The sequence below is a fragment of the Lethenteron reissneri genome, unplaced genomic scaffold (genome assembly GCF_015708825.2).
Source record: "Lethenteron reissneri isolate LAM-NWPU_2019-01 unplaced genomic scaffold, ASM1570882v1 scaffold_1640, whole genome shotgun sequence".
Taxonomy (NCBI): domain Eukaryota; kingdom Metazoa; phylum Chordata; class Hyperoartia; order Petromyzontiformes; family Petromyzontidae; genus Lethenteron; species Lethenteron reissneri.
The window spans coordinates 4,213,404-4,238,478 of record NW_026891378.1 but is presented as its reverse complement, the minus strand read 5'-3'; the positions used below and the strand labels follow the sequence as shown (position 1 = coordinate 4,238,478).

Sequence of the window (25,075 nt, the reverse complement as noted above, 5' to 3'; positions counted from 1 at the left end):
TTGTGTGTATGTCTGTGTGGGGAGCGGTCGTGTAGTGGTTTGCGTGCTGCGTTACGAACCTGGCGACCCAGGTTTGATTCTGGCTTATAGCCACCAACACCAGTCACGATTATCTGAACCGGTGCTGGGCCTCCCCTAGGTCGACTCAGCCTCAAATTAGTATCTGGTGCGGTGTGTTGTAAACATCGCCACTAGGGAGACAAAGGCGGTCGGGCGTGGTGCTGGCCACCCACCCCCATGCGTACCGTTCAAGCCTTCATAGGTGCTCCTTAAACAGCACTTGCCCCAACAAGTATGTTAATGATATACGGGGGATCTTTGTCTTTGTGCATGTGTGTGAGGCGTCTCTGTGTGAGTGTGTATATGCGACTGTTTCTACGTGTGATGTGTGTATACGCGTGATGACGCCGCTAGTAACCCTGATAAGATTCTATTCATAGCAGCGGTGACTCCTGCTCAATGACGGAGCGAGAGAGAGTGTGTGTGAGAGATAAAGAGCGAGAGAGAGAAAATAAATATATTGTGAAATCTTTCATTTAAAAAGGGGGGTTTTACATAAAGCAAAGCATTAAAAAAAAACAAAAAAAAACGAAATGATGAACAAAGCAAAGTGCCGACTACACCGAGCATCTTCTTGTTTCCTCTGAGCGTAAACAAAGGAGAGAAAATGTGTGAGAGATAAAGAGCGAGAGTGTGAGAGAGGAGAGAGAGAGGGAGAGAGAGCAAGATAGAGTATGTGTGAGAGAGAAAATGCATTCTTCATCATTAGACCTCCTTTGCCAGTACCAAAATATAATAATAGGGTTTTTACCCTTTTTTCTGGCAACAAAACTGAAACATATTTTTACACGGAATCATGTGTGCATTAACCACAATACTTGTATAATATATGCATTTATTATCAGTGTGTTTTTTGTTTGCAAAACAGGGGGGAAACCCTATTATTAAATGCATTATTATGATCGTTATTGTTGCGTTAATAATACGACTCACACTCGCACAGAAACGCATCGACTCACACAAACATTCATAGACTCACACAGAGACCTATAGACTCACACAGACATTCATAGACTCACATCGAGACCCATGCACTCACACAGAGACCTATAGACTCACACAAACATTCATAGACTCACATCGAGACCCATGCACTCACACAGAGACCTATAGACTCACACAAACATTCATAGACTCACATCGAGACCCATGCACTCACACAGAGACCTATAGACTCACACAGACATTCATAGACTCACACAGAGACCCATAGACTAACAGAGAACCCGTACACTCACATCGAGACCCATGCACTCACACAGAGACTCATAACGTCACAAAAATAATAATCGAATCTTGGGGTCACTTTGTGAGTCTATGGATCTCTCCGTGTCTCCCCGTGTCTCTGTGTAATCAGTGTATCCCCGTGTCTCCCCGTGTCTCACCGTGTAATCAGTGTCTCCCTGTGTCTCTCTGTCTCCCCGTGTCTCTCTGTCTCCCCGTGTCTCACCGTGTAATCAGTGTCTCCCGGTGACTCACCATGGGATCAGTGTTTCTCTGTGTCTCTCGGTCTCCCCGTGTCTCCCCGTGTAATCAGTGTCTCCCTGTGTCTCCCCGTGTCCCCCCGTGTCTACCCGTGTCTACCCCGTGTCTCTCCCCGTGTCTCCCCGTATCTCCCCGTGTAATCAGTGTCTCCCCGTGTCTCCCCGTGTCTCTCCCCGTGCCCCCCTTGTCTCCGCGTGTAATCAATGTATCCCTGTGTCTCCCCGTGTAATCAGCGTCTCCCCGTACATTCCCTTCGTCCCTCCCGTGTCTCCCCATGTCCCAGTGTCAGCATCACCCCGTTTCTAAAAATAGCCTCGCCACAGACCCCCAGAGGGCTGCCCCCACTATTCCCACCACCCATCCCCCCACCCCCTCAACCATCTACACAGCCAAAGACGACCCAGATAGCATTCTGGAGATTCTCGAGGCAAGTGCAGTGAGCGTCTGTGAAGACACAAAATGTTGCAGGTGCTGGAATATTTTTTTTTGCCAGCACTGCATCCGGCCGGCCGCCCGAACGCCTTTGTCTCACCTTCGTTGACGAATCATTGCTACACAGCGCACCCCGTGAAATGCACGCTATGCAACACACACTATGCAACACACACTATGCAACAAAGATCCCCCGTGTAGCCTAAGCAGACTGTAGGGGCAAGTGCTGTTAGCGAGCACCTATGAAGGCCGGAACGGTACACGAGGGGGTGGGTGGCCAGCACCACGCCCGACCGCCTTTGTCTCCCCAGTGGCGATGTTTACACACCGAACCAGGTACTCATTTAAGGCTGAGTCGAACTAGGTGAGGCCCAGGACCGGTTCAGATAATCGTCACTGGTGTTGGCCGTGAGCGGGAATCGAACCCGGGTCGCCAGGTTCATAGCGCAGCGCGCTAACCGCTACACTACCGCTCCCCTATGCAACACACACTATGCAACACACACTATGCAACACACACTATGCAATACACACTATGCAATACACACTATGCAATACACACTATGCAATACACAGTATACAACACACGCTATGGAACACACACTATGCAATACACGATATGCAATACACGGTATTCAATGCACGCTATGTAATACATATTTTCCAATTCACACTATGCAATACCCGATATTCAATACACTGTATTCAATACACGCTAAGCAATACACGCTAAGCAATACACACTATGCAACACACACTATGCAACACACACTATGCAATACACACTATGCAATACACACTATGCAATACACACTATGCAATACACACTATGCAAAACACACTATGCAATACACACTATGCAATACACACTGTGCAATACACACTATGCAACACACACTATGCAATACACACTATGCAATACACACTATGCAATATACACTATGCAATAAATACTATGCAATACACACTATGCAATACACACTATGCAATGCACAGTATACAACACACGCTCTGGAATATACACTATGCAATACACACTATGCAATACACTGTATTCAATACACGCTAAGCAATGCACGATATTCAATACAAGACATACAATACACACTATGCAATACACACTATGCAATGCAAGCTATGCAATACAAGATATACAATACACGCTATACAATACACCCTATACATTACGCACTATGCAATACACGCTAACTCCTGTGTGGGGATTTGCTAGCAGAACATTCTACAACAATCGCCTAGCGGTTGCAAAATTGTAACTGGGTAACCTGTTAAAACAGAAAATCGTTTAAAAAAAAGAAATCTGGTCATCGTTTCTGAATGTCAAGGATCACTCGACCCCATCACTCCATTCACAGACACAACTCAACAAACGCAGCTCTTCGTTATTAAGAGTATTATTGGGGTATAAAAAATGATTGTGATTCTGTGGGTCTCCGTGTGAGTCTGTGTCTCTTTGCGAGCCTGTGGGACTCTCTGTGAGTCAATGGGTCTCTTTGAGAGTATATCGGGCTCTCTGTGAGTATGTGGGTCTCTGTGTGAGTCTGTGGGTGTTTATGTTAGTGTGTGGGTCTTTGTGTGTGTACTTGTAACTCGTTGTAAGTCTGTAGGTCTCCATGTGAGGTTCTGGGTCCTCGTGTGAGTCTGTCGGTCTCTGTGTGGGTCAGTGGGTCTCTTTGTGAGTCGGTGTGTCTCCGTGTGAGTCTGTGGGTCTCTATGTGAGTCAGTGGGTCTTTGTGTGAGTCGGTGTGGCCCAATTTATATCTGCAGGTCTCTACTTGAATCTGTGGGTATCTGTATGAGTCTGTGGGTTTTCTGAGTCAGTGGGTCTCTGTTTAGTCCGTGGATCTCTGCTTGAGTCTGTGGGTCTTTTTGCGAACCTGTGGGTAACCCTGCGAGTCAGTGGGTTCCTTTGCGAGTATGTGGTTCTTTGTGTGATTCTGTGGGTCTCGCCGTGAATCTGTGGGTCTCTGTATGAGTCAGTGGGTCTCTGTGTGAGCCCGTGGGTTTCTTTGCGAGCCTGTGGGTCTCTCTGTGAGTCAGTGGGTCCCGATGCGAGTATGTGGTTATTTGTGTGAGTATGTGGATCTCCGTGTGAGTCGATGGGGCTCTGTGTGTATCTGGAGGCCTCTACATGAATGTGCGTGTCTCTCTGTGAGTATGTGGGTCTTTGTGTGAGTCTGTTGGTTTCTGTTCGAGTAAATGGCGCTCTGTTTGAGTTTGCAGGTCTCTATGTGAATATGTGGGTCTATGTGAGACTTTGGGTCGCACATACACCCAATCAATTACTCACCCACACACTCAACAACAACAACCGCCATTCACCACTAAGTGGCGGTGACGTTACCACGACACTTGTGCCAGGCTATGTGCACGTTAAGGCTACGTGAAGTGTCGAATGCCCGCTGGCAGGAGGTCAAGGGGCAGACCCAGATGCCACAGGTCGACTGACTGAGACGACTGGCTGATGCACCACCTGTGCCCCATACTGTGCCAACTTGCTGTGCTTTTGCCACCTGGCGCTCCGCTCGTTGTGAGCGTAGCTCCTCCGCCCTCCGTTGTTGTTGGAGGGCGACTGCCTCCAACTGCCCAGTAGCGTCCTTCACGAGCCTCCTCTGAAGAGGCCGATCTTGACACCGCTGGTACCAGGTCATCGGCAAGTCCACTCAGCTCCACATCTTCCTGTACCACATCACTCCATCTCTTCTCTAGCCCGTGCCGCGCCCGTTTAGTCCCCTCGATCGGGCTGAATAAAATCTGTTTAGGCTTGCGGTAGCTGGGCATGCAGGCTACATGGCCCAGCCAACGCCTGCTTGCCTGACAGAGGAGTACACCGATTGGACTTGTCCAGATCTTTCAAGGATTTGTGAGCTCCTCACACAATCCAGCCTGGTTAAAACCAATATGGATGGTAGGCAGGCCAGCCTAAATGTTTCTAACCGGCGAAGATGGTCCATTAGGGGGTCCACATTAAGCAAGCATAGAGAAGGGAAGGAATGACTGTGGCTGATAAGACCTGAAGCTTCGTGCAGAGCGACAGACCAGGTAGCTTCCGCACAGCATTACGCAACTGATGAAAATATAATGCTGCTCGACTGATTCGGTAGTGAGACCTCTGCTGTTAAACCGGAGCCGGTCATTGTCCAGGTATGGGAAACTCTCCACTCTCTCCACAACTGCCCTATCACCAATTGAGAGTTGTGGGGGTGGAGTGTCCAATGGTACACAATATCCAGGCAGGTGCTTAGTTTTGGTGGGGATGATGGTAAGTCCCCACCACTTAGTGGCAACCTCCAGTTTCAGCAGCAGCGCTTCCAACTACTCCTCTGAGTGAGCAGCAATTACCAGATCATCGGGATATGTAACATGGTTGAGCAATAGGGAGCCATTCCTTGACCGCACCCGGGCATCGATCAGCCTCTCATTGTATCTATGTCAGATGGAAATTCCTCCGGTTCAGGTATTGAAGGCTTCACGAACAACGTGGTCAAAATAGATGTTAAACAATGTGGGAGCCAGAGGACATTTTTGTCGCACCCCAAGGTGTACAGGGAATGGCTACGACTTCCAGCCACGTAGTTTTACCGGGGCCCACTCACCATCATGAAGGTCCTTAATGATCATGAGCAGAGGGTCAGGGACTCCGAAAGCACGAAGAACAACCCAGCCCAGGCCTACTAATGGTATCATAGGCCTTGTCCAGGTCAATAAACCAGAGTTGTATGTCTTGATGGAATTCCCTACACCTCTGCTGTAGCAGACGGACAGAAAATATGGCATCTGTGCAGGACTGCCATTTCCGGAAACCGCATTGGGGCTCTGCAAGCCTCTCCTCAGCTTGCCTAGCAAGGCGATGTTGAATAAACCTTTACATGAACTTTCCTGGCACACTGAGGGGTGAGATGCCACTGTAGTTGTTACAGTCTTTGTGGTCCCCCTTCTTAAAGAGGGGGACCACCAGGGCATTCTTCTAATCCTGCGGAACCCGCCCAGTGGTCCAGACTGTTGTTATGATGTCATGTAGGGCAGTCTGTCCACAAACGCCACCCTCCCTCAGAATTTTGCTTGGGAAATAATCTCTGCTCGGTGCCTTTGCTGGTCTCAGGCTCTGGATCGCCTTCAGTACTTCCTCAACAGATGGCACCTCAGCCAGCCACACACAGGGGCTGACTTCTTCTTCCAACATTTGAGGCACCGCAGCCTCGGCAGGGTCATCCCCACTTTATTGCACGTTGTTTTCCAGGCTAGGGATTTATCCTCCCCCAGGACCTCACAGAAATGCTCAGCAAATCTGCAAACCTGTTCCGGGGGGTTGGAGATTGGATCACCGTTCTTTCCCTTAATGATGGTGATAGGTGTGGCGCTGCAGGTTACTTTTTTGATGGAATTAAAGAGTAATTTGTGATTGCGGGCCATTGAGGCAGATTCTATCTCCTCAGCAACCCGCGACCACCACCCATCTTTGCATCGCCTCACGGCTCTCCGAAGCCTCATCATTCTCTGACGTGGGATTCTGTAGCCGATGAGAGTGGGCCTGTTGTTTTTTCTCAGCCGGCTTGAACACTTCCTCTGTCAGCCAGGGTCTCTGGGGTGGTCTGGACCGTGTACCCAAAGCAGCCATTGCAGCTGCATGAGCCACAGTCCTAAACTTCGCCCATTTCCCCTCGACATCAGGAGGAGTGGGGGAAGATGCCAACCTCAGCCACAAGCGATGATGAAATTTTCACGTGCAACTTTCATCAACTAGCTGAGACCATATTACTCAGGGTTTAAATGGGGTCCTGGGTGTACACCCACCACTGGAGTGGAAGAATGGCAGGCACATTTAACAGATGACAAGTCGATGGTCAGTGGGTAGATCAGCTACACGATAGGTCCTGGTGTCAAGAACATGGGCCCACTTCCGCTGTTCAGTCATTATGTAGTCAAGAAGATGTTCTTGCTTGGTCACGGCATGCATCCATGATGTTGTGTGGATGCGCCGATGCCGAAACATGGTGTTGGTAATTACAAGCCCATGGGCTGCACAAAATTCCAGCAAACTCTTGCCGATGTTTTTGAGCTGATTGGCCCATGCCTTCCAATTACTCCAGACCAGGTGCCAGCATCATGACCAACTCGGGCATTGAAGTCACCTAACAATATAACTCTATCCCGAGGGGCCACTTTAGCTAACACCTGTGACAGGAAGTCATAGAAGGCCTTGCCTGCATCCCTCCATGGATGTTTGTCTTCGGTGGGGGAATAAGAGACCACGACCACCACTCCTTGCCTCTGGTTGATGGGAAGGTGATCCCAAAGTAGCCTGGGGCTTATAGCTTCCCACACCTCACCTTCACGCTCCACGCCCCCTTCATTCTTTCGTTCAGAAGAAGAGCCACTCCCTGTTGTTTGGCAGTCTGCTGCCCCGAGAAGAGGACTGTCCACCGCTCATGGTGGCAGGAGCCAGAGCCAGTCCACCGGACCTCCTAAATATCACAGAGATCCAGGTGGTACCAGTCCAGCTCCCGACAGATGAGTGGCAGCCTCTCCTCCGCAGTGAGCGTTCGAACATTCCACGTAGCCAGACGTAGTGTTTTTTTGTTGTTTCTGGAGAAGCCCCAAGGGTAAGGATTCAGTCTCCTGGCTACGCCAAATAGGGTTTGGCCAGGAGACATCATAGATGCCTGTTCCCCCGGGGCCTCCGGTAAAAGCTTATTCATTAAATTTTTCCGTCGTGGTTGTGTGGTAATTAATTGAAGGTGGAGGAGTTACCAGCCCCTCGCACCCGTCCAGAGCCCCCATTTGGCCGCTGTGGTGGATACAAACAATGCATTGGGGAAAGGCCAATTTAAATTGGCTCTCCCCCCATGGCACTGCCCACCACAGCGTTGCCACCCAGCACCACGATGAGGTAGGGGGTTGTTTTTGCCGGACTTTGGGTCTCACATAGATCCAATCAATCACTCACCCATACACTCACCCAACCACTCACCCACACACCCACTCACGCACCCATTCATCCACCCACCCACTCACTTACTCATCCACTCAATCACCCCCCCCCCCCCGCCACGTACTCACTCACCCACCCAAACACCCAGCTAAACAACAACAACTGCCATTCGCCACTAAGTGGCGGTGACGTCACCACGACGCTTGTGCCAGGCCATGTGCACCTTGAGGCCACGTGAAGTGTCGAACGCCTGCTGGCAGGAGGTCACGGGGCAGACCCAGGTACCACGGGTCGACTGACTGAGATGACCGAGATGACCGAGATGACTGGCTGATGCACCATCTGTGCCTCCTACTGTGCTTCAGTCATCCAGCGCTCCGCTCATTGTTGTGAGCGTCGCTCCTCCGCCCTCCTGTCGTTGTTGGAGGGCGACTGCCTCCAACTGCCAAGCAGCGTCCTTAACGAGCCTCCTCCTCCTCCACAGATGACGACCTTGACACCGTTAGTACCAGTCCAATTACAAGTCCACTCATCTCCACATCCTCCTGTACCGCACCAATCCATCTCTTATCTCGCCTGTGCCGTGCCACTTTATCCCCATCTCCACTGGCTGAACAGAACGAGGTTACAAACACATATGTGTAACACATTGACAATGCAATGCATTATGAATGTGTTAAGTCTTAAGATGTAATCTAAACTATAAACTACTTATATTTTACCTGGGTAAGCACCACCACTGAGCTATGTAGATATTTATCAGAAGCGACATGTCTCTCACAAATGACAGCGTAACGAATTGGCTTATCATCATCACGTGGAAATGCATAGTAGACAAATACTCTAAGCACGTGTTTTTGCTTAAATGTGAAGGGGAAAACCGGAGCATCTGGAGAAAATTCCAAGCGACCACGGGGAGAGAGAGAGAGAAAAACGCAAAATCTAAATATATAGCAGGCATCGTCAGGGTCGGGATCGAGCCCACGATCGCCTGTATACCAGGCAAGGTGAAATGTGATATCCTCTTCCCTGTGCATTGCAAGGGTTCCATCATGTGCAGTCACTAACTTGGACATAATCAATACAAAATTGACTACAATTGATCTGCTGCAGTCGTATGCATCACACTTAGAGGTCGTCCATAAATGACGTCATGCACCTGGGGGGGGGGGGGGGTCAGACATTTGTGACGATGTGTGATAAGGGGGGGGGGTTGAGAAATGTGACGTCACATCAAAATGCGAAACTTTAAATAAATATAGACAACACGTTCTACTTAATTAAATATACTTTTTAATACATATTTTCTCCTACAACATCAAAGTGCAGCGGCACATTAAATACGCACTACAATGACAATAGTTTAAAGCGATTTGAACAATGTTTTTTGGGGAGGGGGGCAGAGCTTTGTGACGTCATATTTAAGGGGGGGGTTTGACTTTTTGTGACGCCGTGTGACAATGGGGGGGGAGGGGGTCAAAAATCGTCAAAAATCGCGTGACGTCATTTATGGACGGCCCCTTACATGTGTATGTGAACGAGAATGTGTAGAACGACACTCCTGCATTGGCTCGTTATGGGAGCTGTCGGCAGGTGTCACGGGGGTCGTGTCGGGCCGTGACACTCTGCGTGAACCCAACAGGACACGTGACCGGATAAAGGGGGGCCCCAGGGGGGTCATGTGGTTGGGATTCGGGCCTTCCCGAAGAATTGGGAAGGGAGGCGTGGCCTGGGGCGGAGCCGGCCACGCCGGAGTGGTTATAAGCGGAGTGTGGACGGAGAGCTGGGCTGCCCTACCCCACACCCCCCTCTCTATCTCTCCTCCCTGGCTCCTCCCCCCTCTCTTACCTATATAGGCTCTTGTCACAGCAGCCCTCTTGCCCACTTCAGCTATTGTTTCTTGCTGTGGTTGTCTAACCTGATGACGGACGCTTGTGTTGCGCCCGAAACGTCGTGATTTAATATATTTTATTTTATACCTACGTGACTTTACCGAAATAACCAAAGAGTATGGCTGTTCAATGCTGTTCTGCTGGGTCAACTCTGGGATGAAGCCACCATCTACGATCCTCGAACTCCGGTCCAGAAATGTAGTATCCCCGTGTGTTAGCTAAGTTCGGAACGGTGGTTACCACCCTATGTCGTTATCCTGTCAATGTCAAGAGTTACCCGTTGTGTTTAGCTAATAAATAGTGTTGCCTCCAAAGTTCCAGTGTGCACCTGAATTGAACCCTACACTTTGTTTTTTTTCGGTAAAGTCACGTAGGTGAAAAATAAAATAAAAAAATGAAAACTAAATAAATTTAATCACGACGTTTCGGGTGCAACACAAGTGCCCTTCTTCATGTGGAACAACGTAGCACAACCGCTTAAGCTATGTTGTCCCCACCTGAAGAAGGACGCTTGTGTTGCGCCCGAAACGTCGTGATTCAATTTAATTTAGTTCACCTGAGGACTGCTGCTTGCGTTGTGGCCGAAACGTCGTGAGAATTATTTTATTATGTTTCATTTTTATTATTTTATTATTTCCCTTCTACGTGACTTTACCGACATAACCAAGCAGATTAATCCCTACAGTCACGAAAGCTTTAAATCGAAATTTAATTTAGTTGTTTTCATTTATTTTATTTTATTTTTCACCTACGTGACTTTACCGAAAAAAACCAGAGTATGAATCCTTGCAGTCACGAAAGCTTCAAATCTAGAATGAATTGAACCCACTACAAATGTGTAGAGTGGCAGTGCGCTGCCATACGAAACCCAGGCGACCCGAGTTCGATTTCCACTCACTGCCAACACCGGTGGCGATTATCTGAACCGGTCCTGGGAATCTCCTAGGTCGGCTCTGCCACCAAATGAGTACCTGATGCAGTGGTGTGTAATAAACATCGCCACTGGGGAGACAAAGGCGGCCGGGCGGGCGTGGTGCTGGCCATCCACCCCCTCGTGTGCCACGGTGCCGGCCTTCATAGGTGCTCGCTGATAGACTTTGTCCCAACAGTTTGTTCAGACTATACGGGGGGGTCTGTGTCTCTGTGTTTCTTTTATATCTGTGTGTATCCCGCAAGGAAACCACCAGCGGTTTTCAAGTTCGGATTTTAGTGTGGAAAGGTTTGTGATATACGTGACTGGGCAGTAGGAGGCAGTCGCCCTCCAGCAACAACGGAGGGCAATGAATGGAGTGCCGCTCACAACGACAATCAAAGGAGCGCTGGGTAGCTTTAAAGTTGGTCCAGTGGGGAGCACAGCCCACAGCTGGTGCATCTGCCCAGTCATCTCAGTCGGTCAACCCATGGCACCTGCTGGGTCTGTTCTGTGACCTCCTGCACCTAGCCTGGCACAGTGGGGTGCACAGATGGTGCATCTGCCCAGTCATCTCAGTGAGCCAACCCATGGCACCTGCTGAGTCTGTGCCATGATCTCCTGCACCTAGCCTGGCACAGTGGGGAGCACAGATGGTGCATCTCAACCCATAGCACCTGCTGGGTCTGTTCCATGACCTGTCAGCGGCAGGCCTTGGACACTTTCACTCAATGACTTCAAAGTGCACCTAGCCTGGCACAACCGCCGTTGTTGTTGTGTCTGTGTGTTAGTTTATGTATATGCGTGTGTGTCTATGTGTGTGGGGAGTGGTAGTGTCGTGGTTAGCGCGACGAACTTGGCAGACCCGAATTCGATTCCCACTCACGGCCAATACCAGTGACGATTATCTGCACCGGTCGTGGGCGTCCCCTAGGTCTACCTAGCCTCAAAAGCCTTTTTTCATGTATAATTTTAATAACCGGCAAACACATTCCTGCGGAGGGAGCTGATAGGAACCAGCCCCACCCTCCCCACCTAACCCCTCCACACCCTCCCCTCCCCACCCAGCCCCTCCCTCCCCACCCAGCCCCTCCCCACCCTCCCCTCTCTACCCAGCCCCACCCCTCCCATTTTTGGATTCACGACGGACAGACACAATAATCCCCTGTGGGCTGGTGTAACCAGGACGTTCCTACCAGTAAAAGGGGTTCCGTAGATGTAGCCCCTCCTACTACTCAATTATTCCCGCCCACTATTCGGGTAGCCCCCCCACTATTAATTTCGCTCCCACTACTCAGGAAGCCCCTCCCACTACTCGCGTAGCTCCTCCCACTACTCCGGTAGCCCAGCCCACGTCTCGGGTAGCCCCACCCAGGACTCAGATAGCCCCTTCTCTTGGGCTAGTGCTTGAGTCGAGCACAAGCCCACGCTTCGTTCAACACCGGGACATGGCCATTGTTAACCGACCCAGAAGGTTTGTTGACGTTACTCAAAGTACCCTCACGCATAGGTCTCGGCAAGATAAGGTAAAAGTTAAAAGGTAAAAACAACGAGCCTACCTTAACCCTCCCTTTTACCTTACCACAATACAATCACTCTACCCTTACCTTTTGCCCTTTAGCAGGTAAGGTAAAAGGTAAAAAGCAACGAGCCTACCTTTACCCTACCTTTAACCCTTACCCCATACAAATTACCCGATTACAGGGTAATTACTGGGGAACTACTACACATGAAAAAGGTTTATAATGGTAAATGCTAGGTAGAGCGCTTTATTTATATAGAATACTCTCGATTATTCCCATTTTACACACTTTCTTTTAACTCACTCTGTCTTTTGTTGTTGTCGTTGTTGTGTCCTCAAATCTTGTAACTCAATTTTAACCCACTTCCAAATGTGGTATCGACTGCAAACTTGGTATACTTATGTCAAACTGATGACAATATATTCTATCATAACAAATATATATTTTTAAACATTCTTTTTTATATGTTATGTTTCGGCTTGGGTCTAATTGTCCACGGTCAACTGACGTTGGCTGTAATTGGCCATGGTCCCTCACGCTATGGCAAGCTTCGGGGCCACTTCCTGGAGTCGTGGAGTTCTACCATTACTAGTACATTTAATAAAAGCGTGTTCAAAAAAAAAGAGTTACTTTAAATATTGCTTATTAAATGGAGGCCACGGACTGCGCCACGGAGCTTTTGGCGGTAAACAAGGTACTGTGTTTACCGGGTAATACTTCACGCTACCTTTACCCTACCGGGTAATTCTTCTGAGCTACCTTTACCCTACCCTTTACCTACCCCTTGGCATGTCGACACCTTTACCCTTTACCCTTTTACCCGGTAAAAAGGGTAAATTACCTTACCTTGCCGAGGCCTACTCACAAACCCTACCTCGTCGTCTATCCCCGCCCACTAGTGCATACAAGCCACGCCCCACACCCACACCATCCCCACCCACTATCACACAGAGCCACACTCACCCTACCACTATTCGCGCCCACTGTCCCACACAGCCGCACCCACCTGCCCACTACCCCCACTAACTATCGCACTGAGCCACACCGACCTGACGACTATTCCCACCCACTATCACACATAGCCACACTCACCTGCTGACTATCCCCCGATCCCCACTATCCCAAAGCCACACTCCATCTGCCCACTATCCCCAAACACTATCACGCATACACCACCCACCCACTATTCTCGCCCACTATAATACGGAGCTAAAATCCACCCGCCCACTATTCCCGCTCACTTTCGCACACAGCCACACCACCCACCCACTATCCCCCCCACCACTATCCCCCCCACCACTATCCCAAAGCCACACCCGACCTGCCCACTATCCCAGCCCACTGTCACACACAGCCACACCCACCCACTATCGCACACAGCTACACCCACCCACCCACTATATCCACCCACAAGCCCAAAGCCACACCCACTCGCCCGCTGATCCCCACCCATCTATTATACCTCCTGCTCCACACCGCCCTACAGACTTCAAGCCTCACACACATTCACGATTCTGAGCATCACACGCGTTCGGTATGGTAAAGACACGCCGTTTAATTCACCTCTGCGCAACAAAGGGAGAGTATTTACAGATTCAGAAAACCAATATTAACGGTTCCGACATGGAGAAACATCTCCGAACCGCATCTTTCATGGACACATACGCGCATAGATTTACAATTGAACATCGCCTCTTCACATCCTCCTACGGACTCTTCCGCACCAGCAGTTAAGAGACAGATATAATGCATATGAAATGTTCTGCAGTACCATCGTGTAAGTGTATCGTGAATGTTTTACATGTAGCAGAATAACCATGTTGGTGTATGTCATGTACGTTAGATGCGTTGGGAAGCAGTTATATTATGTACAATATATAACAGACTCACATACAGAATCGCAGATTATAAACAGAGAGACCCGTAGACTCGCATAGAGAATCGCAGACTCACACAGAGGCCCATAGACTTGCATAAATAATCGCAGACTCACACAGAGGCCCGTAGACTCGCATAGAGAATCCCAGACTCGCATACAGAATTGCAGACAACCACACAGAGGCCCATACAAACATTGCAGAGCCCCACAGACTCACACAGAGAATTATCGACTCACACAGATACCCATATACTCACAGAGAGAGACCCATAGATTCACATAGCGACCTATGACTTTTCTCCTGTCTCTCTCTCTCTATAAAGATCTAGCCTTTTGCCCATCCAAGGACGGGTGTATTGCAGTACATCTGAAACTTGCAAGCAAAAAGCAGACAGCGACATGATGTTCATTGCATTAATGCGTGTGCAATTTGTAAGGGCGCGGTGACACAGACCTATTTCATTTTAAGGTTATAATCCCTTATTCATCACGTCCGCTTTACTTTGATGTCTCAACAGAGTTCTGGAGATCGGTGACGTGAGGGTTCTGCCTTTGTAGTGAAGGTTGTATGTGGAGTGACGTCAGCCGCTTATTATTATTAATGTGGGGGGGGGGGGTGTCCATTTGGAGGACGTCACCTTACAATGATTATTAAAGAGGGGGGCTGTTTGATGTGGAGTGACGTCACTTGCACATGATTATTAGTGAGGGGGGGGGGAGTACTCCATATTGAGTGACGTCACCCGCTCATGATTATTAATGAGGGATCGGGGGGTGTCCATTTGGAGAACGTCACCTGCTCATGAATATTAATGAGGGGGGCTGGTCGATGTGGAGTGACGTCATGAGCGTTAAGCACAGACATTCCTGGGTGATTATAGTCGGTATATGACCGATAGTCTAGCCTCAAAAGGTATTTTTATATATTTTTTATATTTTTTTGGGACCCATTTTGCCAGTTAGTCTGGCTTTGGGGTCTTCAAAGGGTGGTGGTGCTGCTGGATGGTGGTTGTGGTTGGTGGTGGTGATGGTGGTTATGGTGGGTTGCGGTCATGGTAAGTGGTGGTGGGTGGTGGTGGTGGTGATTGTGGTGGTAATGGTGATGGTGGGTTTCGGTGGTGGGTGGTGGTGGTTATGTTGGGTTGCGGTGGTGGTCATGGAAGGTGGTGGTGAGTCGGTGGTGATTGTGGTGGTAATGGTGATGGTGGGCTGCGGTGGTGGGTGGGTGGCTGGTAGTGGCGGATGGCTGGTAGGTGAGTTCCGTTGGTGGCAGCCAATCAGCAGCGTCCTCTTCGAGGGAGCCAGCCAGACACCCAATCAGCCAGCCAGCCCAAATCACCAACCGCTATTCCTCCGCGCTCCGAGCGCGCGACGGCTCGCCCGCCACTCCATCTCGACGAAGGCGAGCCCGGGAACGTGCACAGCGCAGGCACCCAGTGCCCGGAAGCCCGCGCGTGCGTAGAAGCCCACCAGCTCGCGCTCGCACATGAGCAGCGCCCGCCTGGGGTACACGGCAGGGGTAGGAGGAACCACAGCCGCAGCCACTGCAGTTGTGGCGGCGGTGGTCGAGATGTCCCTGACCCGCGTAGGAAACGCCGGAGTGCCCCTGGGCCAAGTGGGCGTGGTCACGGGCGAGGTGGGCGTGGCCAGGGGGGAGAGTGCGTTGGGTCGTCGCGGCTCGCCAACGCCACTTCCGCCACCGTGCTCGAGGCGCGCCAGGAAACGCCACAGCAGGGCGGAGCCCTTGCCCTGTTGGCGGCAGGCGCGGTGCACTGCCAGCACGTGGATGTGGGCGCACAAGCCGCCTGGCACGTGTGTGTCCAGGGACTCCTTTTGTTGATGTTGGGTGGTGGATGGTGGGGAGGAGGAGAGAGGGGAGAGAGAGGAGGGACGAGAGGAGAGAGAAGGAGAAAGTGGGGGGCCAGAGACAAAGGTCAGAAAAGTACGAGTAGAGGGCGCGTGTGGGCGGGTGGGTGTGGCTCCCGTGTCTCCTAGTCACTCCCCGTGTCTCCCTCTCCATAGAATCCCCGTGTGTCTCTCACCAGGCCTCCTTGAGACCCTCTCCATGGCATTCCCGTGGCCCGGTGTCTCCCCGTGTGTCTCCCTGTGTCTCTTCATCACTCCCCGTGTCTTCCTCTCCATGGCATTCCCGTGTCCCCATGTCTCCCTCCCTCTCATCCCTGTGTCCTCTCACCAACTCACGCTCCCACACACCCACTTGGTCATACGTAAACGATCATCACGTGAACTCCGGTCATCCTTGCAGCGTTGGCTAGCCATAGAACAAAGACGGTTACTGCATTCCCATACTTTCAGATTGCGCTGCTTCTGCGGCCGTCTGGAACACTCTCTTCCCTCGGATATTAGGATGCCACTCGGGGCTACACGCTTTTAAATCAGCACCTAGATTGGCAAACTAATTTCTATAGAACTGCTGATTATTTTTGTGTTTAATTTGATGTCCTTCCCCCGCAACCTGCAATTAGTGCGGTTTTCTACATACGGTGCCGAAAATGTTCAACATATGCACATACAAATTACTATCCACTGCACACTACACAACTATCCACTACACTATACACTACACTGCTATACATTACACAATATACAACTGTATACTACACTTTACACTCTACACTACTACACTACACTACTATACACTACTCATGGCTTGGCTTCGCGAATAAAGATCTAGGAAGGACATCCACGTATTCTGCAGGCACGCTGGTGGCTGACGAGGCCTATGTGGGACAGGCAGGTCCTGCCACAACGGCTGCAAGTCTAGGTCTGATCTGGGATGGGTGCTGAGGGGTCACGGTTCTTCCTCCTTCTCCTTTTTTCCTCCATACAGGCCCTGTGGGTATCTTCGAAGAAGGAGGTGGCCTGGTGGACTGTGTGCCGCAAGGAGTTGCGATCAGCTGCGTGTGTTGCCCACTGACAGTGATCGATGCAGCAAGCAGTGAGGGACTTCTTCAAACTACTATCCCTCCTCTCGCTCTCCTACACTACACGACTATACACTATAATACATTATACACTACTTTACACATTACACATGTACACTACACCATACACTAAACTACTATACACTACAATGCTCTCCGGTTGGCTACGTACGATGCCAAAGAAATTCAACACACACGCACAAACCCAGCCATCCACTGACCCCTGCGTGTCTGCCCGTGCGTCCCACTGGCCCGTTCGGTGCGTCTCTCTCCGTCTCACCTGAGACAGTCGCCGCTTGTCCCAGCGCGACGCGATGATGAAGGCGGAGAGACGTCCCTGCTCGAACCAGCCGAGTGAGAGCTCGGGACACGCTCGCAGGAAGGAGCGCAGCTGCGGTTCGCGCAGGGGGCACTCGCCAGACACCGATACGAAGGCTGCGATCCGCGGGGGGACAGGGGAGGTGGAGGGTAGAAAGGCGCGGTCAGCATGGTCACTCGGGCTCCTGCATCACCCACCCACCCACTCATCCACTTACTCACCTACTTACCCACTCACTCACCCACTCAGTCACTCGGTCACTCACCCACTCACTAAGTAACTGCCTCAATCACTCATTCACTCACCCACTCACCCACCCAGTCATCCACTTATTCACCCACTAATTCACCCACTTACTTAGTAAACTAAACTTTGTATTTTACCAAAGAAAGCCCACTGAGCTCTGTAGCTCTTTTTCAGAAGCCACAAATTATATATCAACAAAGTAGAGTATTATCACGTGGAAATTCATAGCAGCCAAATACTCTAAGCACATGTTAATTAAAAAAAGTGGAGGGGAAAACCCAGGAGGATTCGGAGAAAATTCCACGCGACCACGGGAGAAAGACATGCAAATACCAAATATACGGGCATCAGGGTCGGGATGGAACCCATGACCTCCTGAATACCAGGCGAGGTAGTTAACATCTTCTAACCACCGTGGCGCCCAATCCACCCATATACTCACTCAATCACCCACTCACTCATTCACCAACTCACCCACTCGTCGCCCTCCTACTGGCAGACCAATGCTCAGAGACAACCGTCACTGACGAAGACAAAGATTCCCCCTCAAAGCATTAAGATACTCTTGGGGCAAGTGCTGTTAGCGAGCACCTATGAAGGCCGGTACAGCACACAAGGGGGTGAGAGTGGCCAGCACCACGCCCGGCCGCCTTTGTTTCCCTATTCACGATGCTTACACACTGCACCAGGTACTTATTTGAGCCCGAGTCGACCTAGGAGATGCCCAGAACCGGTTCAGATAATCGTCACTGATGTTGGCCGTGAGCGGGAGTCGAACTCGTGTGGCCAGGTTCATAGCACAGTGCGCAAACCACTACACTACCACTCCCCACACACACCTACACACACGTACACGTGTATTCACACGCACAAAAACTCGCAAACAGACTCGCGCACAGACTCGCGCACAGAGACACACACGGCCACGCGCTCACCTTCTCTCTCGATTTCGAAGACGCTGGTGGCGTCTGCCTCGCACAACTCCCGGAACTCACTGGCGGGCAGCGTGTGCCTACGGGGCCTCAGAGCGCCACACCTTACGATGTCCTCCTCCTCATCCTCCTCCTCTTCACCCGCCTCTTCATCCTCCTCATCGTGATCATCATCATCATCATCGTCGTCGTCGGACCGTCGACCTTCTGTCGAGCCGTCGTCCTCCTCGCGGCCGCCGTCTTGATATTCGCGGCGCCTGAAGATCTCCTTGATCTTCTGGAGGTCTAAGGTCTCCACCTCCTCTTCCTCCTCCTCCTCCGCCACCACCTCTTCTTGATGTTCGTGGGACATCAACTTCTCCGCCTGATGTTCTAACGTCTGGTGATCTTGAACCTCCTTCTCCTGTTGTCTCAACGTCTCCCCCTCTTCTTCCACCTCCTCCTCACGTCTCACATCTTCTCCCTCCTCCTGATGTCCAAAGGACCCTTCATCCTCTCCCTTCTCTTCGCGAAGGAGCGAGGAGGCGAGGGGCTGTGAGGAGGTGGTGGAGTTCGAGCAATGCTGGTGCTGCGAGGAAGTTTTGCTCGTCAGTGAGTGCATGGGGACAGAGAGAGAGGGCATGGCTGTCCCTTGGCGTGTCTCTGCGTGTCTCCGCGTGTCTCCTCCTGTCTCCGCGTGTCTCTCCCCTGTGTCTTCCCGTGTCTCGGCTTGTGTCTCTTGCCTCCGCGTGTGTTTCCACTTTTCTCTCTCTCTGCCTCTCTGTGTGTCTCTGCACCCTGTCTCCACACCTTAAATAACCACCATCCCCCCCTTCATCCTCCTCACCCCCACCTCTAATCCCCCCACCCCATCCTGATGCTAATCACCTCCGCACGAGCGCACGAGATTAGGGCTCGAGGGAGGAGGGGGGACGCACGTGTTTGACCCCTCCTCCTATCCCCCACCCATCCCTCCTTCCAACTCCCACCCACCCAACGAGGCTTATCCACTCCACTCACCCAGAGCACTGAGCTAAGGCTCGTAGAGACTCGTCAGAGAGAAAGACACGTAGAGGCTCATAGACGTGCGTAGAGACTTACACGTGTGTCAGTGTCAACGATTCAGAGTTTCTAGGAGGCACCTTCTTTATTAACAACTTTCACGGTCTCGTCCACACACTCTCCACCGTTACTTAGTCTAGCCTATACATAGCGCGAGCCGTCTAACTGGCTGAGATAGACAACTACTGTCCTTCGTAGCGCAATATCTAGCAGAGACGATCAGCGACGAGACAACAGCAACGACGAGACGAGTCCACTTCCAGAACCGGCAGCCGCGAGCCGCCGCTCTCAGCTCCTTTCATTCTCCCAGTGCGGCCTGGCTGCCCCGACCTGACCGTACCTCCCTTCTCGAACCCGCTAGCAGGTTCCAGGGGCCTCCAGATGGGGTCCTTTACTCTGCCATCACACCAACATGCTCATGCTCACCGGCGTGTGTACTGTCTGTCCACCACAGCTGCCGCTGCTGTCCAGCGCTATTACACTACACGTGCATATATACTTATATACACTCACAGACATATGTTTGAGACTCATGGACATCCTTAGAGACTCATATATATGCATAGAGATACGTTGACATACATAGAGGATCATAGAGAGACACGTAAAGACTCATATACATCTCTAGTGAGCTCAAATGAGTCGCAGATGTAGACTTGGAGGCAACACATTTATTTAACTCCAACACATGGGGTAACTTCCCCTTAACGGAATAACAACCTTTGGTGGTGACCACCAAGCTAACGACACTAGCTACAACGTAACTGCTACTATGAACCGGGACCAACAGCTCGGGTCCAGGTCCACGTGTTGGTAGACTCGTTGCGCTGAAGAATGGAGACGAAGGTTTCTTCCAGGATGAACAAGAATAACCCTGGTCCCTCTCGGGACCCGGCTTATATTCTCTGCAGCATGGCTGGCTCCATGCTTGGCCACGGCCACCTTCCAGAATCCTCGGGAAGAATCTGTCGGTAAAGGGTAACTGTAGTGTTAGGCGTCACGAGGCCACGATAGACATGAGAGGGGGGCATCTAGGGTTAAGGTCACAGAGGGGGGGCCCATCGGGAAGTAGGTTCCAGAGAGGGGGCATGGCCGGAGCGGACCCAGGCCACGCTGAGAGTATGAGAGGGGCCTCTGTTAGGGACTTCGTGGCTGTTGCTGGAAGTGGGATCCCCATCGTGCTTTCAAGATGGTCATCATTACCATCTCGTCGCCATCGTCACTGCCATCTTCACTCAATATTGCGCTGCTAGATAGTTGTTGGCTGTCTAGGGTTCGGTGCCGTCAGTGTTAGACAGGCTCGTGTTGTGTATAGGCTAGCAACAGTAATAGTGTGTACCCACGTAGGGTGTGTATTATCCCGATGGTGCTCGTTAAATAAAATAATTGCCTCCAAGTCTTACTGTGTCCTAGTTGAGTCACTACATTTGGTTTCAGAAGTGCTGAGAAAAAAAATTCGCCATTTCAAAAGCAGCGAAAAGGAAATGCGTCATCCCCTCAACAGCCCCAGGATCCGGGCCCCAGGTCATCTGTCCCGAAGCTGCGGCACCTGCAGAGCAGCGGGAGCAGGATGCCGGCCCCTCGCAGCCACCAGCCGACGAAGGGTGGCGCGACCTCACCGGGCACCTCGCACACCTGCTCTCCTCTGCTGCACAGCTGGTCGTCCAACTTGAGTCGGCTGCACCCCTCCAAAGGAGCCGCAATGCAGAGGGCTGCAGATGGACGGCTCACCTTCCACCGCCGCGCCAGCGTGGAAACCGGCAGGTTTCTTGCCCCGCCTAAGCGGCCGCCATTTCGCCCGCAGCAAGTGGCTGCCATTTTGTCAACGGCGTAGAGCCTCATGGACATGCATAGAGACTCATTGACATACGTAGAGACTCATTGACATACACAGAGTCTCACTGAGAGCCACGTAGAGACTCATATGCATATGTAGTCGGCCCAACTAAGTCTAAGATGTACTTCTTAGAGGCAACACATTTATTACAGCAACACGAATACACAAATGGGTAGCTCCCCGTTTACCAGATAACAGCCTAATGTGGTGGACCACCCGGCTAACTACACTAACACACTGGGAGCTAGCTACAATGGACTGGACGTGTTGGAGACTCTTCTAGACGTAGAACGTCGATCTTCAGATGACGGTAGCAACAACAAACCCTGGTCCCTGCGAGGACCCGGCTTATATGCTCCCGAGTCGGGGCCGGCTCCGCCCTTGGCCCTTCGAGAGAGCTCTGGCTCTCTCTTGACTCTTCTTGAGACAACTTTGCCCGGACACGTGACTACCCCTTAGCCCCCCACCTGGGGGCCCCCCTGTAGACTTTACCGGTCAAGTGCCTTCGGGGTCAACCAGAGTGCCATGGCCCAGGGTAACCCTGTCCCTGGGCTGACATTCTCCCACTCCCTGCGGTAGGAGACAGCACTGCATGCCATGCGTGGTGCCATTGCGCGATCCCAGCGCTCACCAAGCCCTCACTAGGGCTGGTACTACACTCACCAATGGGGTATCTGCGATGACGGTGCATCGCACGCTGGCACCATCCAGTGACATCCGTGATGTCACTACACATACATAGAGGCTGATAGATATGCATAGAGACTCATGTACATGCATAGAGACTCATAGGCATAGAGACTCATGGACATGCATGGAGACTCATAGACATAGATACTTATGGACATGCATAGAGACTCAGACATACATACTCATAGAGAGACACTTAGAGACTCGGAGGCATACATATAGCTTCATAGACATAGATAAAGGCTCATAGACATACGTATAGACTCATAGACATGCATAGAGGCTCATAGAGAGGCAAGTCGAAACTCATAGAGAGACACGTATAGTCTCATAGACATACATAGTTTCTCATAGACATACGTAGATACGCATGTGCATGCATAAAGACTCAGAAATACATAGAGGTTCTTAGAGAGACACGTAGAGACTCATAGACATACATATAGACTCATAGACATGCATGAATACGTATTCCTTCGTATACCATTTTGGGGGATTGCAGCAGGGCTACAAATTGATGTCGAGATTTGATATCCCCCATTCGACTGATTCAGGAGTAAGCCACCTGGATATGTTTCAGATCGCCTTCGAATGATCTGATTGGGGCAGTCTGTTCACGATTCTGTTTTACACCAGTCTGAGGATTTCGCACCACCATGACAGTCACAAACTCGACCTCTCGTTCATAAGAGGTACGTACAAATGTGTCGTTAACCCGCCACCACCCGACACGCAGCCAACCGGCAGGGTTTGTCACGTAAACAAGACGACTACTGCAGCCCCACCTGTGTGTTGGAAAGTTAAGTCCACAGCATTTACAATTTGAGTACCCTGACGTTCCGCTGGTAATTACATCAACCAGCCAGCACCATCTGGCAAATCGACACGTTTTGTTTACGTGACAAACCTTGCCAGTTGGCTGTGTCGGGTGGTGGCTGCCAGGGTTTAAAGACGCATTTATATTTGACGCGATCTAACCCCCACCCCTACCCAAAAAAAACACCTCTTTATTACGAATAATATTGGTCGCGAAAGCCGTGCTGCTGCTGCTTCCCCACTACTACGTGCCAAACTGGACCTCTCATTAATAGTTCCTTTCGTGGAGACAGTGTCCAGACGTCTATCCATGGGGTGTCTTGATCCGATTTGAGAAGGAGGAGGAGGGAGGAGGAGTAGCCGGGGACCTATCCTCGGTAGGTCACATCCTGGCTTTGGAGGATTGTGGTGGTTGGCGTCTCTGACGATGGATTTCTGCATCAAGGTTGCTTGTTTTTGCCCCAGGGCTTCCCGCTCGTCATCATGCTTCGGTGGTCATTGTCGTCATCACGGAGGTTCTTTGCATATTTGCCTGAGAGGGGGGGGGGGGATTTGTCAGGGATTTGAGCCACTCTGTGCGGTGGTGGCATGGCGATGTCCTCGTTTATTTGGGACCTTTTGGATTTCTGACGGCCTTTGCGGTTGCCCTCATGGCTGCATTCAGCCGCGTATCCACCAGCTGGTTTTGTGCAGACGCTTCTGCTCGAGACTTGAGGCGCAATGTTCTGCCACAGAGAAGACCTAGTAATGTGATGGCCGTCCATATACGTAGGGACATACCTAAAGACTCGTAAACATACATAGATAATCATCGACATGCATAGCGGCTTGGAGACATACGTCGAGACTCATAGACATCGACTTGTTTTGAATATACTGTATGTCGACAATCAAACTTAAATCATCTTCGTGGCTATAAGGGACTATTACAGATGGTCAAGAATACAGGCAGAGCTCACTTAGCATTGACCCTGTAGAAAGCTGATTCGTTAAAGTGCTCTTTTTGTCTGGAGAACATGTATCATCATTATCATTATTCTTGGTTCTTTCGGTAAAGTCACGTAGAAGGGAAATGATAAAATAATAAAAAATACGTGACTTTACCGAAAGAACCAATAATATAAATCCCTTCAGTCACGAAAGCTTTAAATCAAAATCATCATCATTACCATGACAATCCATGGTTGCAGATATCCCATAATATCCCAATACTACCCATAGACTCAACACTACCCATAGACTCAATACTACCCATAGACTCAATACTACCCATAGACTCACCACTACTCATAGACTCACCATTACCCATAGACTCAACACTACCCATAGACTCACCACGACCCATAGACTCACAACTACCCATAGAAACAATACTACCCATAGACTCACCACTACCCATAGACTCAACACTACCCATAGACTCACCACGACCCATAGACTCAACACTGCCCATAGACTCACCACTACCCATAGACTCACAACTACCCATAGAAACAATACTACCCATAGACTCAACACTGCTGATAGACTCACCACTACCCATAGACTCAACATTGCTCATAGACTCAACACTACCCATAGACTCACCACTACCCATAGACTCAACACTGCTCATAGACTCAACACTACCCATAGACTCACCACTACTCATAGACTCAACATTGCTAATAGACTCAACACTGTCCATAGACTCAATACTGCCCATAGACTCAACACTCCCCATTGACTCAATACTGCCCATAGACTCTACACTGCACCTGCGATTAGCATGGTTGGCTATGTACGGTGTGAAATAAATTCAACATACATACTACCCATAGACTCAACACTGCCCATAGACTCAACACTACTCATACACTCAGCACTACTCATACACTCAGCACTACCTACATACTCAACACTGCCCATAGACTCAACACTTCCATAGACTCTGCATTGCGCCTACGATTAGCGTGGTTGGCTCTGTACGGTGCAAAATAAGTTCAACATACGTACTTACCTAGAGGTCGCCTGGCCCAATCCATTTAAAACTAAACGATTGTTATTTTACCAGGTGTAAGGTCCACTGAGCTACGTAGCTCTTTTACATAAACGATCTGGCCATTATAAATTATAATG

General features: G+C 50.4%; 1 protein-coding gene and 1 pseudogene across 1 annotated transcript; one reads left to right on the top strand and one right to left on the bottom strand.

Annotated features, from left to right (window-relative positions):
- The first annotated feature begins 2,461 nt into the window (after positions 1–2,461).
- Positions 2,462–3,208, top strand: LOC133339083 (dynein heavy chain-like; annotated as a pseudogene).
- A 10,579-nt stretch (positions 3,209–13,787) lies between these two features.
- AANAT (aralkylamine N-acetyltransferase) lies at positions 13,788–19,314 on the bottom strand. The gene is made up of 3 exons (XM_061547210.1): positions 18,577–19,314; positions 17,357–17,511; positions 13,788–15,961 (listed from the first exon to the last, which is right to left on the bottom strand). The coding sequence occupies exons 1-3, from the start codon at positions 19,193–19,195 to the stop codon at positions 15,467–15,469; spliced, it is 1,269 nt and encodes a 422-aa protein (XP_061403194.1). The 5' UTR covers positions 19,196–19,314; the 3' UTR covers positions 13,788–15,466.
- Positions 19,315–25,075: the final 5,761 nt, after the last annotated feature.

Excerpts from the sequence above, each read along its gene's own strand:
- AANAT (XM_061547210.1), bottom strand. The coding sequence starts at position 19,195 with ATGCCCTCTCTCTCTGTCCCCATGCACTCACTGACGAGCAAAACTTCC. Across the intron at positions 17,512-18,576 it reads CTTCGAAATCGAGAGAGAAG|CCTTCGTATCGGTGTCTGGC; the intron begins GTGAGCGCGTGG and ends CGCGGATCGCAG. Across the intron at positions 15,962-17,356 it reads ACAAGCGGCGACTGTCTCAG|GAGTCCCTGGACACACACGT; the intron begins GTGAGACGGAGA and ends CATCAACAAAAG.